This window comes from Nilaparvata lugens, chromosome 6, assembly GCF_014356525.2.
Source record: "Nilaparvata lugens isolate BPH chromosome 6, ASM1435652v1, whole genome shotgun sequence".
Classification (NCBI taxonomy): Eukaryota; Metazoa; Arthropoda; class Insecta; order Hemiptera; family Delphacidae; genus Nilaparvata; species Nilaparvata lugens.
Window position 1 is genome coordinate 55,631,712 of NC_052509.1, and position 16,583 is coordinate 55,648,294.

Here is a 16,583-nt window from a genome sequence, read left to right on the forward strand (position 1 = left end):
AAGTTGGTTCGAGTAATATTGATCTCCTTTTTTGAAACTTTTATTATTTTGTAAAAATTTGGGAGAAGACAGTTTTGGTCTATGCCTGTTGTCTTCTCCCAATCATATTTTAATTATGATTTGTGATTGTGAATAAAATAAATGAATAAATATTTTGCTCCATATTGGATCGGGTCATAATCTGCTCCATTCGAGTCAGCTACAAACTATAGTGAGGTTCACGTTACAATGGCAGTGAAGAAATATGAGTGAACAGCGTTGTCGATTCTCTGCCTTGCCACTGACTTCTATAGAGGATAACACAGATATCAGTATATCTGATGTAATATTAATTGTTCATTCTTCATCAAAATAATCAATTATATCTCATGAGACAAGAAAAAAAATCATTTTCAATGATTATGCCCAGTTGCACAGAAGCCGATTGAATTTTAATCTTGATTAATTTCATGAGAACCAATATTGGAGAAGGATTTTTTGAAAAGAAGGCTTCTTCTGATCAGTTTTCTTAAAATTATTCACGATTAAAATTTAACCAGATTTTGTACAACCGGCACTCTAAATAATTTGTTTCTATAAATGAGATGAAATATTCTCTTAATTAACTATTTCCACGTTCAAGATTTGGGAACGTTGCAGAGCTAGAGAAGGATAGCTTTATCTGATTTGCCTGATGATAGACTGGGATAGCAAAACCAATATGTCAATCAAATACTGCCATTATAACGTGGACCACACTACAATATACAATTTGAGTTCAACTTTTCTGGAGAAAACGACCCTAGTGCCGTTTGCACAGTGTAAGTTTAAACTAAATCTCATTTTAAACTGGATTGAATCCATTTATAAAGAGTACATAGTCTCGTTTCTTATAATGTGGTTCATGTCGAGTCCAAGCCGCCAGCTGATTAAATTCAGAGTATTAAGGCTGTGCAAAGGCTAATAAAAATGCCTTCCATATCCACTGGTGATATTATTTTTCAATGTTTTTCGATTTGTCCACTGTCAAGCTATAGAAATGAAGTTTTCTCAGGAAAAAATTGTTTTCCCGATCATTATTTGTTCTGAGATATGAGGGCATAAAATTTAAATTTTTGGGACAGCGATCATTTCAAATTCGGTGAGAGATAAATCCATGAAATGTATAGGGTAAACTCTTCATGATAGCCTATTGTTCATTGAATAAAACTATAATTTTCATGAATTTCATTCTCTTACCGGACTTGAAATGACCTGTCACAAAAATTTAAAGTTTATGCCCTCATATCTCAAAAAGTAATTACCGAAAAAAAATTCTTGAGAAACCTTTTTCATTTTGATAGCTTTATAGTAGGCTATACGAACCAAAAAAATTTCATGAGTTTCATGAATTTGAAATGACCTGTCACAAAAATTTAAACTTTATGCCCTCATAAATATCTCAGAAAGTAATGTGCGGAAAAAAAGATTCTAGAGAAACCTTTTTAATTTTGATAGCTTTATAGTAGGCTATACGAAACGAAAAAAATCATGAATTTGAAATGACCTGTCACTAAAATTTAAACTTTATGCCCTTATATCTCAAAAAGTAATTACCGGAAAAAAATCCTGAGAAACCTTTTTCATTTTGATATCTTTATAGTACCATATACAAACCGAAAAAAATGGAAAAATATCATCAGTAGAAGTTTTTTCTGGCTTTGCACAGCCTAAATCTGCATTTACTCCAAAGTTAATAAGTTAATAACTTAATCCTTATAGATTGTATTAGATTGAACGGAACTTGACAAACACATTTTATGTTCATCATTAGTTTGATAAGTTATGTTCAATCTAATAGAATTTATAATGATTGAGCTATTAACATTTTGTTAATAGCTATGGTGTAAACGCAGCTTCAAGCTTTGACTGTGCAAACGGCCCTAAAAGTAGAAATAGAGTGGGTTTTCACAACACAAGAATTAAAAAAAGAGTTTAGTATCTCACAACACAAAAATTAAATAAGATTCTAGTTTCTCACAACACAACAATTGGAAAAAGATTCTAGTTTTCCACAACACACCAATCGAAAAAAGAGTAGTTTCTCATAGGTATTCGACAATGTCACACTTGATAGCGATGTTGGGACAGGAAGCGATAGCAGCGCCGCGCCGCTCGGTGAGCAGTTTCTGAAATATTGGCAGAATGGCCAGATCTAGTAGCTCGCCCTCGGAGACGGCGCCGGCTAGCACGTTGGGCGTGCTCTGGACATGCGCAGGAGTCGGCTTCTTAAGTGGTCTGTTGTGACCGCAGCATTTGTCGCGACTCCGCTCTGACACAGACCGCTGGATCACTGACACTTCCTCGTCCGAGCCTGACGGAGACCGACAACAATGAACAATAAGTAACAAGTACAAATTGATAACAATTTGGTTCCCAAGAAAATCATAAACAATACAGCCATGATAATTTACGATCAGTAACAAATTTTGATACGGTAATTCAATTCAACAACAAATTTAAAACAATTCAACCATGAATAATCAATGAAACTGAATGACATTCCCTGTGGCTGGCAAGTGCTACAATTTTATTGTCTCTTTTCTGTTTAGGGCTGCTTTAATATAAATGGAAATAGAAATCTCACTACCCTTTTTGAATTTTTTATTTATTCCAAATCACTTGAAAATGACATGAATATCCAAAACATGTTGTGATGAAAAAAAATCAAAAAGGTTTCTGAGATTTGCATTTCTATTTATAAGTGGTACAATGTTCCCAGTCTAAAATTCAATGACCAGCATCACAAGAATATTTGTTTGCAACTGCTCCTACTTGCATACGGATTAGTTTCAATTCAGCAAGTGGGTAGTATTAATTTTTTGTTTGCCATGGTAAAGTAGAGATTCTATTTAATCCATCATTCTAAGTAATTCATGTGATTTATGTTTTCTGTTCTGGATTTATTGTATGTAATTTCATTTGTGATATTGTTTTGGAAAAATGAAACTGATTTTATATTTTATAGTCTTATATTCGCATGGTCTTCAATATACATATCGATTGATTAACGTGAAGAAAGTGCTGATATACAATTTTGTTTAGGATCAGAGTGGAGAGAATGAAATCGAATAAACATGTAATACTTTATCCATTTTCTGTATAGGACTACTTTTTATAGAAATAGAAAGAAAAATAGAAATCTTGAAAATGGCATCAATGTCCGAAACATGTTGTGATTATCATTTGCTCTCCAGCAATAATATAATTATGGTTTGTAAATGTCAATGAAATAAATAATAATAATATACAACTTTGGATTTCCATTCAAGTGATTGTAGATCATGAATACTTGGAATTTATCAATTCTCATAATTGAACTCAAATTACCTCCATTCTCTTCGAGTAAATATAATTTCATTTTCAGCTTCTTCAAGGAAAGTGTGGACATGCAGCGAACATGAGCGATATCGTGAACCAAAAACTATTTTTACATACAATTTTATTAAGCATATGCTTATGAGATGTTTGGATTTGGCGAACCAAATTGATAAACATGTTTATATTAACAAGAAGCTGAGCTATACAATATATTTTATATTAAATTGATTACAAACACTTGAGTTACATGTGAATTGAGTATTTAAATTGTTTGCTAGCTGTGTAAAGGTGCGTACAGATTTACGCGCCGCAAACATGAGCAATTCACTTTTAATCAGCTGATGCCAAGCTTTTTATATCTATATCTTATACCGTTTCTGTAAAAATAAAGATATAGTCAGCTGATTAAAAGTCAATTGCTCATGTTCGCGGCGCGTTTATCTGTATGCACCTTGAGGTACTCATTTACACACCACAATAATAATAACTCAAAGAAAAATGTCCAATGCTTAACCATATAATTATATTATCTCCAAGAGATATAAGGACGCTGCAAAGCCAGGTAAATGAGTGAACAAGAACATTTTTGTTCGTTGGCTGCAGTTTATGGAAAATGTAGCTATGTATAAACCTAATGAAGAATACACTTATAGAACGTAATTTTATAAATGAAGCCTTGGAAAGATCAAGAAGTCACAATGAAATTTCTAAAAACTTGTTGGTATGAAAATTATGAGTGAATTATTCATTTAGCTCAACTGATGAATCACACTGGACATGAATTCAGTGAACACAAATGAGTTTGAGGACATGCAAAAATCAATCAGGGAGCTTGGAAAGCTGCTAATTCTACAAAAATTCAAATCCTCTAATTTCCTGTCAGATTCTAGAAAGCGTCTATTCATAAACGTGACACTACAGATCGCAAGATTCAAAAATCAAAATCCAAAAATACATTCTCCAGGTAATACTTGAGTAGTCTTAGTATAGGAGACTCACCCTCTAATTCAGTTCAGAGAGATTTAAAAAATTTGAAAAAGATTTCCAGAACGAATCATTTGATAATAACAGAAAAAAACTTGAAAAAATTAGTAATTTTCAAAAAGATACTAAGATTTATATATACTCAAAAGTAGCACTAAAGAAAAAAGACAAAAACATTTTGTTTACTCAGAAAGGATTGTGTTCAAGATCACAAAATATCACACATAAGATGCTACATTTTTAATGATAATACATTAGTCTCTTAACAAATGATAATGGTTATAACCTTGAGAAGATGGTTATATGACACAAAATGATATTAAAATAAAAATTAAGATGATGTGGAACTGAACACATCCCAATCATTATACGGGATTTCTCCTTGAGAAATCTCTCAGAACATCTGTGTCCATTAAAGTGTCTATAGACAATCTATATGTCCATGGTTTACATGCCTGTTATTGGTTTGAACTGGATTGTATCTATTGTTTTTGAATAAAAAAGAAATTTAAAAAAATAGCTCTATAGTTTATATGTATGTTGGGCTCAACTGGATTGTATCTATTGTTTATGAATTGAGAAATAAATTTAAATAAATAGGATGCTCAATCCAATATATAACGTTGAGAGTATCACTTGAGATTGTTCAACTTCTTTTTTCACTCAGTCTAACTTATTAAATTATCGCGTTGAAACATGCAAATTATAATTTTTGAAAACAGACAACTCGATGAAAGCTTTCATTATTCAATTTTAAATCGCCATATTATCACTAGGACGGGGGGCATGTCATAAATATTCGTACCGTATTTTTAGACAGGCTTCGCTGGGATACACTTAATGAGTACAGCGGACCAGGAATGTTCAGAAATCATGAATTAATGTAGGTTTAAAAATATTTGTCTCAATTTTATAAGATGTGGAATTTGATGAGGTATTCAATGAATTTGTTTTTTTTGTCATTCATAGCCTAGAGTTTAATCTATTCAAATTTATTTGATGAGTAAATTGGTTGGAGAATGCCATAGTGAGGTCCACGTAAAAATGTCAGTGGAGAAATATAGAGGAACAGCGTTGCCGATTCTCTGCCTTGCCACTGCCTTCTTTAAAGGATTGCTGATACTGGTATGTCTGATGTACCGTAATAACTGTTCATTCTTGTTTGAAATAATCAATTATATCCTATTTCTCAAGAGAATACATAACATTCTTCATTGATTCATACAATAAGTAGGTCATTAAAATGATAGGGAGAGAGAAAAAGGTAACCTTGTTCAATTCCTCTTCCAAATTCAGATAATGCTACACTTAGTCCAAAATAGGTTGAAAAATACATTTTTCAACAAATGAATTAATAAATTTTTAATAATTTAGATCAGATATCTCTTCAGTAAATTATATCTCTACATTTTTAAAAACGATCTGTAACGCTTCAGAGCTAGTAAAGGACAGCCCTACCTGCTTTGTCGAGTGATAGACAAGGATAGCAACACCAATGTTAATCAAGTACGGTACTGCCATTATAACGTGGACTTCACTATGGTGTAAATGACAGTGGATATGGATGAAGCAGTTCCATTTTTGCTGATGTTCACTACAAAACTACACTACTCTCAACCACAAACAATTTTCATGGATAGATCATCACAGTATGAAATTTTATGACATCAGTGAAGAACGCGTGCCAGTATGATTCTGTGAAATTTGTTCCACAAAATGAGTTTTTGAAAAGTTTTGATTCTATGCTCGTATCAGCAGCATCAACTACTAGTTGGTCAACGTGTCAACTAGTTGATCAACTTTATGGTCAACTAGTTGATCAACTGGTTGATCAACTATTTGGTCAACTTGTTAGAAGTTGGTCAACAAATTGATCAACTTCCAGATGGCCAACAAATTGATCATTTATAAGTTGGTCAACTAGTTGATCAACTACAAGTTGGTCAACTAGTTTGTGAACAAGTTGATCAACTACATACATACTAGTTGGTCTACATGAAGCCAATACTTGAGAGTGAATCAAACAAAGATTAAGAGTTGGACGCTCAAGTCAGTAAAATAGTTTCAGCCTCTCACCCTCGAAAAATCTTTCATCATGCCACAATTCTCTAGCTGTGTGACAGCTGATCTGTTTCGGCTCTTGACCCTCGCGGACTGAGTTCACATCCAGGCCGAATTTCACACATGGTGTAGGCCTACGATCTGTAATGATCGAACCATGAAATTCTAGGCTAATCTAACACTCAGTGGGTCAAATCCTCTAACTTACCTCTTGCTCTCTCATTCATTTTTTACACAATATACATTTTTTTATACAAAACTTACAGTCCGGGTCCCGTAGCTTTGCCTATCGGCGGAGGGCTACTAAACTACAATACTACCCGTTCAAAAACATCAAACATCTTTGAAAAGTTATCTCTCCATCAGCAACAGAATGATGCTCTCTTGTATCTTCTCAAAAGCAACGTGTTGCATCCAAAAAGATACACAAGAAGCTCCAATGTATCTTTCCAAAAGCAACAGATGCTCTTTTGTATCTTCTCAAAAGCAACGTGGTGCATCCAAAAAGATACACAAAGGAGCTCAAATGTATCTTTCCATAAGCAACAGATGCTCTTTTGTATCTTCTCAAAAGCAACGTGGTGCATCCAAAAAGATACACAAGGGGCTCAAATGTATCTTTCCATAAGCAACAAATGCTCTTTTGTATCTTCTCAAAAGCAACGTGGTGCATCCAAAAAGATACACAAGAAGCTCCAATGTATCTTTCCAAAAGCAACAGATGCTCTTTTGTATCTTCTCAAAAGCAACGTGGTGCATCCAAAAAGATACAGAAGAAGCTCCAATGTATCTTTCCATAAACAACAGATGCTCTTTTGTATCTTCTCAAAAGCAACGTGGTGCATCCAAAAAGATACACAAGGAGCTCAAATGTATCTTTCCATAAGCAACAGATGCTCTTTTGTATCTTCTCAAAAACAACGTGATGCATCTGGAAATATACAAAAGGAGCTCCAATGTATCTTTCCATAAACAACAGATGCTCTTTTGTATCTTCTCAAAAGTAACGTGGTGCATCCAAAAAGATACACAAGGAGCTCAAATGTATCTTTCCATAAGCAACAGATGCTCTTTTGTATCTTCTCAAAAGCAACGTGGTGCATCCAAAAAGATACACAAGGAGCTCAAATGTATCTTTCCATAAGCAACAGATGCTCTTTTGTATCTTCTCAAAAGCAACGTGGTGCATACGAAAAGATACACAAGGAGCTTTTTGAAGTTACGTCCTTTTAACACAATACAGCCTATATCAGCTGAAACTCGTTCAACAAGCTCTTTCCATTGTTGGTGATATGTTGCAACTCTCTCATCCATGAAGAATCTCTGTGTGTAGGGAGCTTCCTCCACCCAGGGATCTAGGGTCTCTGAAGCCTGATGTTTTTGCTAAACCGTAAATATTACCCACAATCCATACCTTGCCTATTTACCGTTTCAAAGCCAAGGAGGCAAAGCTACGAGACGCGTACTCTACCAGAAGATGAACATCATTACTTTGCTTCTACTCATCGTCCCAATTTTACTAAAGTTTAAGGTAATTGACCTTTGAGTTTGTTTTCATCCCTTGTGCCTCATAATCATAGATTTCGATCCACTCTATATTATGGATCATGATTCGAGTAATAATGTAATAAGATCTCATCCAATTTAATCCGATACGAGTTGTTGAATAAATTGAAATGTACGTCTGGAGAATAAAATATTTATTTATCTTCTGTTGGATAGAGAAAACAATACAGAAGTCGGAAAAGAAAAAACAGGCTATCGCCCAAACCTTTTCAATTTCCTTATTTTGTCTCAAATTGCCCAAATATTGAGTAGGTTATGTTCATTTAAATTTATACACTAAATCATCAAAATGATTCATCATTATGTAAAGTTTCCATTTATATTTCTTAGTACGCCAAGTTCTCATTCAGTCAAACTTTATATTTGCCGTAGTTCCAGTACCGTTTGTTGAGTTTCATGATTGTCAGATTTTCATTTCTTTCAATAAGTTTTCAGTTTGTCAGGTTCGCAACAGGTTCACATTATTGTACTAAGTGTGAGAGATGAATCTACTTTAAAGAATTATGTCTAGAGACACTAGGACACTCTTTCACTCATTCAACAATTTTTAAACTCATTTATTTTGATTTAATAAATGAGTTATGCTTCGCTTACCGTCAGGAGAGAAGAGTTATCGATCGAAAAACAGATCATTGCATATTGTTTTTTTTTCTGAATTGCTCAACATCATTGAGTTCTGTTTACTATTGAATTATTTTACTGTGTATGGGGGATGAATGAACGTTTTGACCCAATTTGATGAATGAATGGATGACTCACCGTCAGGAGGGGAAGAGTTATTGAGCAAACAGCGGGGCCGGCAGTGGGAGGATGAGGAGGATCGCTGAGTCAGCCACAACTCATCCTGGTGCACGTAGGTGGGGTGAGGCCGGCGCCCCGGCACACTGGTGCGGCGTGGCGCGGGAGGTGTGGCCGCCTGGGGCGGAGGCCGTGCCGCCGCCGCCGCCGCGCTCGATCGACGCCGGAAAGTGGCGGAACCGCCTCCGCAGTGGGACTGCAGTTGTCTTGGTTGCAGCTGTTTCAACGAAGAAAATCGATATAGAATATGAGTTCACTTGCACTATTAAAAATAACAACAGAAAATGAAAATGATGAATCACAAAAGAAAACAGCTAAGTTATAGTTGGCCGAGCGAAGTAAGGTCTAAGATTGAAGTCGACAGTTTTGCATTTCTCTGTTATGTTTATATTAAATTTATGTTCCACATTTACAGCGGATTAGATTTTTATGAAATTTGACAGGTATGTTCCTTTTTGAATTTCGCGTCGACCTTTACATATACGGGTTTTTGAAATTTTGCATTTTAAGAATAATACAAAAGGAAAAGGAGTCTCCTTTGAATGCCAATATTACCGTAAAAATCAGACTTTAGAATTATTCATCATAAATCAGCTGTCTAGTGGACTATAATCCTACCCGTTCAAAAACATCGAATATCTTGAAAATATATCTTTCAATCAACATTGTAGACAGTTGCAGCCAGATCTGATAACAGCGCTCACACTCACATTCCGGGACGACACGTCAAGGTACGATAGGACAGAAAGCTCTATGTTTATTTAGGATTTTTTCTAGGCATTTCAAATTGATAAATTATTTATCAATTTTTGAGAAAACATTAAAACAGGTCAATGTAACTTACTGAGCGCGAGGTCTACTGTTCACAGATACTACTAGTATAGAATAGGACAGAATAGAATGAATCTTCATCTAAAACTCCGCCCAATAAAGAATTTTTTCATTTCATTTCAATCTTCATTCGTCAAAATATGAACAAATACACCAAAATATGTACAAATACATTTGAATGGTGTCAATGTTTAATGATACATAACGCTAGGCTAGCCTATTTCTTTAAGAAGACTAATAACTTTCAATCTAGTTCAGTTGAAAGTTGAAATTACCGGCCGTTAAAACTCTTCTAAGGAATAAAGAGACAGGTTTCACCAAATATTTCTTCAAATTCTTTGCAAAGATTTAAGGATCTTCTAATGCTTACAATCTATAGTGAGAATCACGTTATAAGAGCAGTGAAGAAAGACAGGAGAGCAGCGTTTCCGTTCTCTGCTATGCCACTGCCTTCCATATCAATCAATGATTAATAATGTCATGAAGTGTTGTAACAAACGTCAAAATACAATAAAATATAGAGGATACCTTAATAATCTTTATATAAAAATCTAATTCAATCTGATTTTTTTCCAACTTTCATATTTTCTATTTAGTTGTTTTTATACATTTTATATTGACTGACAACTCTTTTCATCTCATTTTCCCTTTTGTAGGTTAGATAGTACCTTAAAGATTCGAGTTGAATCCCAAAGTCGAACATGTTCAATATCTACTCGAATCAACAAAACCTGAAGTAGGGACCACATTGGTTCTCTGTTTTTGTTCTTGTGAACCCGACTTCAAGTTTGCGAAATGCATTCATTTCAAACAAACGTCGAGGAAACTTGAATTGATAGAAACTTGACTAATGTAAACGTCTTTTCCATCATGTAAGAGGCCCTGAGATTGATCAGGTGCGACCTGAAAACTCTGACACCAAACATGAGCCAGCCAGGTCACGCAGCATAATCTTATCAGGAGAAATGTTGCTTGCTGGCTTCAAAACAAATCCTTCGCCATAATATATTAGGCCCGGTTGCAAAAAAGCCAGTTAAATTCCAATCATGATTAAATGCCACGAGGACCAATCACAGTCGGCTTCTCCGAAAAAAGTCTTCCCTGATTGGTTCTCGTGACATTGATCACGATTAAAATTTCACAGGCTTTTGTGCAGCCTGAGCTTAAATTTTTCAAAATATTCTACACAAGCTTACTTTTTACTGGAAAATGATGTTGATTGCTGGCTCCAAATCAAAACAATTCATTTATTTGTCATAATACCATACAATTTCCGAAACACCTGGTTTACCTGTTGCTGCTCCTCCCAAGAAACCGCCTTGCTGCCTAGGCCGATTGGCGGGGAAGCCCTGATACTAGATCCGCTGCCATGACTGTGACCAATGCCAATCGGCATAATGCCATTGGCTGCGTTGCCATGACCCATGCCAATTGGCATAATGCCACTGGTGCCATGACCCATACCAATTGGCATGATGCCATTTGGACTGCTTTCGGAGATAACGGCCAGTCCTTGGGGAGGCATGCCATCATCCATTGCCAACTGAGACGCATGCTGCTGTTTAGAGCCCGCGAAGCTCGTTTTCTTCCTGTTGGAGAGATGATACAGTTGGCCATTAATTATTCTAATTTGATTTAGAATAGGTTTAAAGAAGAAGAAGAAGAAGAGGAAGAAGAAGAAGAAGAAGAAGAAAAAAGAGAAGGATGAGGAGAAAGAGAAGAAGAAGATAGGAGAACAAGAGGAAGGACAAGAAGGAAAAGATTAATATCGATTAATTCCGCGCCGCCTTGTGTGTTGAAGCATTGAGCACACTGGAGACGCCGTTTTTGTTCAACGCACACTGGGAGCGTGCCGCGTCGCGCCGCCGTTTACCGGACATGACTCTCCACTCAACCGCCAGTGCCTTCATTCGTTATCATGAAACCATTGTGAGCAGTTCGTTTTGTGTCATTGGATGTGCACTTGGTTTTGTTAATTCTGTGTCATTAGTTGTGTTATTTTGTTAATTAATTATGTGTCATTAGTAGTGTTATTCTGTTAATTCTGTGTCACTACCCAATTATGTAGTTAACTTGAGCAGCTCTGAAGATGAGGATTTTTTTTATTTTTCTAATGATATCGGAAGAGGAGGAGAAAAAGAGAGAGCTATGGGTTCACAACCTGTTGTCACTAACCTAAACAAGATTGAGGTAACCGAGGGTAGCAAAAGCAAAAGATTCCGAGAGTAGCGAAGTGGCACCCGAAAGGTGTTGCGGCGCTCAGAGGAAAAATTCCTCTCCTATTGCACACTGGAGACGCGCCTCGCCGCGCCGCGCAGCCACAGAGGAATAATTCCGCACCGTATTCTCCCAAAAGTTCCGGAATAATTCCACAGCGTCCACGGCTGCGCGGCGCGGCACGCCTCCAGTGTGCTTATTGTAACTTATTTACATGCTAAGTAGTCAACCGGAATAATTCCACAGCGCCCACGGCTGCGCGGAGCGGCTCCAGTGTGCTCCGTGCTTAAGACATGAAGGAGATTCTGTAGATTATTCGTCTCATTAAACTATTTTACTTAATTCGTTCAATATCCATTCAATCTACAATTTCTAACCTCTAAAGAATTTTTGTAACTTGACTATTATCACAACAGAGACAAAAATAACATTGTGGAGACAGAATCTCTACAATGAATTCTCAGATAAAAGAGTTTCGTTCTGCATATTTTTATAACTACTAAATCTTATTAAAATTTATTTAATTCATTCAATCATATAACATAACACAACTTCTAGAAAAGTATCACAGGCTTAAGCCCAAAACAGTTCAAATTCTAATTTATAAGTCAGCCCAATGTAGCTCGGTTATTCATCCCGATGACTTCCGAATATCCTACTTATCGTTCCATCTGCAATGATTGTATTGACGATGTAACTGAACTAAGTTTGTGGTATTCTAGAAGTGTGCTTACTTGGAGGGAGGTGGTCCATCCATGGTCTGCAAGTTGACGTATTCGCCCTCCTGGGAGTTGGAGTTGAGTGAACACAGTGACGTCACATCTGTTGTTTCAGTCTGAGACGGAGCTAAAATACACACAAAATACGTTCATTGATAAAGATGAGAATGAGAATACAGTACTCTTTATTAGGCAAAGTTATTACTTTAAAATATTCTCTTCCACTCAAACGATGTCTTACATTAATGAGACAGCACTGTTTCACTATCAAATACTCTATTCAATGAAAACTATCCTTCATGAAAGTTTAATTACATAATATGCTACTGTGAGTATCTTCAACGATGACATAGAGGCTCTAGAAATGACCTTCATTATTGAAGATGATAGTATTGCTTGATAGCTTTCAGCCACTTACGCTCCTTCCTGAGTTGAACGACATCCTGATGCGGTGGCGGCGCCGTAAGCTTGTCGAGTCTCTCCTCGGAGCCCAGGCGCCTGAGCAAGGCTTGCAGTTCGGCGTCCCGCTCGAGCAGCATCTTGCGACATCGCTGGTTCGTGTTCTTGGCGTCTCGCAGCTGTTCTTCCAGCTCGGAAGAGTCGCGACGCGTCTTCGACATTGGTCGCAGTGTCGCGCGAATCCGCTTGTCAATCTGTCCTTGCGGATTTCTCCGAAGTTCGACGATCTGCGAACAAGTAAACGTAAAAATATAAATAGATTTGCAATAAGTAGAATATTAAAGGTAAATCCTGAGATTTCTCAATATGAGATAATAAATATATGATTCATATAAATTATGTCTCATATGATTTTTCAATATATGATTCATATACAGGGTGTTTCAGAAGTAGTGTCGAGAATTTTAGGGTATTGTACCTGGATGCTAGGAGAATACAAATGTCATATTTGAAGTATCCAAAACTCAGCGGTTATCCTTATATAGCTGCCATTTTGTTTTTTTCACTTAAAAATTTTTATCTCAAGAACGAAATGTTGTATTGATCTGAAATTTGCATGAATATTTATGCTATAAAGACTCAACTATAAAAAATAAAAAAAAAATTTTTCGTTGAAATTTTTCAAAATGGCGGCCATTTTAAATTTTTGATGGCGAATATCTCGAAAACCGTCCATTTTACAGAAAATTTACAAGAGACAAAAAAGTTAGCAAATTTTTTCTCGATTCCAATGATACCTAACTTATTAAGATTGGTCGAAGAATAACAGAGAAATTAATTTTTTTTCGTACTGCATGCATGACCACTTTTCACCATTTAAAGATCAATATTAATTGTTTAATTCCAGATGTATTTAAGATGAAGCTTTGAAACTCGGTATGGCTCCATATGGGCAAACAGATGATTTTACAATGGTTTTCAGATGATAATGTTTGTCTTGTAAAAGTATTGTTGTTTCATTAAAAGTAAAGAACCAGATGTAGTGCTTCCTATTTCTTAGTCTCACGTTTCCTAGGTCTTATTTCTATCTTAAATTTCCAGTTTCAATATTTTCTTACGTTGCTTCTACACAAATATTTAATTATTGTAATGGAATTTAGTTCGCTGGAGTACACCGATATTCACTTCATGTATGGAGCAGCTCTTGGCAATGCGACCGAAGCAAGAAGAATGTATGCAGCTGCATTTCCAAACCGCCGTCTCCCTTCCGACAAGGTGTTCACAAGAACTCACAATCGGCTGAGAGAAGTTGGTTCATTTGAACGGAACAGGGTGATTGCTGGTAGGCCTCGAGCAGTTCGAAATGTTGCTTTTGAAGAGGAAGTATTGCAGAAATTCGATTTCAATCCTAGAACGAGTACGAGAGCAGTTGCAAAGCAAATCAATTCAAGTGCTTCTTCTGTGTGGCGTGTACTAAACAAGGAAAGACTTCACCCCTTCCACTTTCAAAAAGTTCACTCATTGGTTGAACGCGACTATGAGCCAAGAGTAAACTGTGCCCGTTGGTTTCTTCAGCAAGACATTATCCAACCAAATTTTCTAGAAAATGTGTTATTTACCGATGAGTCCAGCTTTACAAGAGAAGGAATCTTCAACTCTCGCAACAGTCACGTCTGGGCCTTAGACAATCCTCATGAGGTCAAAGTGCGTGGTTATCAGCATAGATTTTCGCTGAATGTTTGGGCGGGTATCTTAGGTAATCGCGTGATTGGACCGATTATTGGTAAGATAGAAATAAGACCTAGGAAACGTGAGACTAAGAAATAGGAAGCACTACATCTGGTTCTTTACTTTTAATGAAACAACAATACTTTTACAAGACAAACATTATCATCTGAAAACCATTGTAAAATCATCTGTTTGCCCATATGGAGCCATACCGAGTTTCAAAGCTTCATCTTAAATACATCTGGAATTAAACAATTAATATTGATCTTTAAATGGTGAAAAGTGGTCATGCATGCAGTACGAAAAAAAATTAATTTCTCTGTTATTCTTCGACCAATCTTAATAAGTTAGGTATCATTGGAATCGTGAAAAAAATTGCTAACTTTTTTGTCTCTTGTAAATTTTCTGTAAAATGGACGGTTTTCGAGATATTCGCCATCAAAAATTTAAAATGGCCGCCATTTTGAAAAATTACAACGAAAAATTTTTTTTTTATTTTTTATAGTTGAGTCTTTATAGCATAAATATTCATGCCAAATTTCAGATCAATACAACATTTCGTTCTTGAGATAAAAATTTTTAAGTGAAAAAAACAAAATGGCAGCTATAAGGATAACCGCTGAGTTTTGGACACTTCAAATATGCCATTTGTAGTCTCCTAGCATCCAGGTACAATACCCTAAAATTCTCGACACTACTTCTGAAACACCCTGTATATTATGTCCCATATGATCAGGTGACAAGGTGAAACCCTGTTTTTTTTTGTTATTGTAGACTAGCATGTAACCCGTGCTCCACAAGGGTCTATTCAAAATTTTACAAACTGAAAACTTGACGAAATGAAATCTTAGGAAATTGAAAATAGGCCTATAACCATCCTCGGTTAATTAAGATCCTTTAAGCAAAATTTCAAGTTAATTAGTCCAGTAGTTCAGACGTGATGATGCGTCAAACATAATATTTTCCTACCCCGTACGTGTATAAGCCAGTTCTTTACTCTATTATAGTATAGATGATGTCCACCTAAGCTTATTGTAAACGATCTGTGGAGGCCTGTTTTCTTTCTATTGCTGATTATGCTCACATTACCTGTGCATGAGTAATGCACAATACTAATGCACGAACAATAATAATGCTTGTGTTCTTTCAGCTAGAATAAACAATATATAATATATATTTTCTTGAAAATATAAAATTATTGTTATAAATATAAGCCTTTGTTTGTTAGGGGCCTCATACATTAGAGAACTTGGATCAGTGAACTTAGTTCTTGGGAACCAAGTTCCCCAGTGTATGTTGAAAATTGGCGAACCGCGAACCAAATTCGTGACGAATTTGGTCTTCAATCTAGATTAAAAACTTTGTTCGGTTCGTCCGCCAGGGCGATATATTCTATCTTTATATATTCGATATTATCATAGAGAAACAATAACATAAGTAGATATCCCATGGTATAGGGCGTTTATGTCGCAACTTTTACTGTTATCTCAAGCTGATAGTCCCCGTAGTTCTTTCCTGTGAAGCTTTATGACGCTAGTAGTCTCTCATATTGTGCCGTTCATGCACTCTTACCCGGTCAAAAAAGTAAAAATCGACAATAATCGACAGTAATCCGCTTGAGATAACAGTAGAAGTTGCGACATAAACGCCCTATACCATGGGATATCTACTTACGCTATTGTTTCTCTATGGTTACATTGAGATATTGAATCGCATGCGTCATTGCATTCAATTTATAATACACTCGACAGATGATCTATGATGAATGATTGTATAGTATGATTTTTACTCTAATATTGACTTCCCACATCAGCTGCAAAATTTGAAACGCTCATCTCTAGACGCCGAAAGACACTGAAGTAACGGATATGTGTGTCCCGGCCATAAAACAGTCACTGTGCAAACTGTACAAATACAGATATAATAAGGATCAGCTGATGA

At 35.9% G+C, this 16,583-nt stretch overlaps 1 protein-coding gene across 3 annotated transcripts in view; it reads right to left on the reverse strand.

Annotated features, from left to right (window-relative positions):
- Positions 1–383: 383 nt before the first annotated feature.
- Positions 384–16,583, reverse strand: part of LOC111062208 (gamma-aminobutyric acid type B receptor subunit 2-like) — a 623,739-nt gene continuing 607,539 nt past the window's right edge. For 2 of the 3 annotated variants that reach the window (XM_039431291.1, XM_039431289.1), the window contains exons 15-20: positions 12,934–13,201; positions 12,531–12,642; positions 10,871–11,168; positions 8,710–8,965; positions 6,400–6,525; positions 384–2,332 (exon numbers count right to left, since the gene is read on the reverse strand). In XM_039431291.1, coding sequence (XP_039287225.1) covers positions 2,064–2,332; positions 6,400–6,525; positions 8,710–8,965; positions 10,871–11,168; positions 12,531–12,642; positions 12,934–13,201 — 1,329 coding nt within the window. In that variant the 3' untranslated portion in view covers positions 384–2,063. The remainder of the gene's footprint in view (positions 2,333–6,399; positions 6,526–8,709; positions 8,966–10,870; positions 11,169–12,530; positions 12,643–12,933; positions 13,202–16,583) is intronic. The other variant, XM_039431292.1, reaches the window with a different exon arrangement.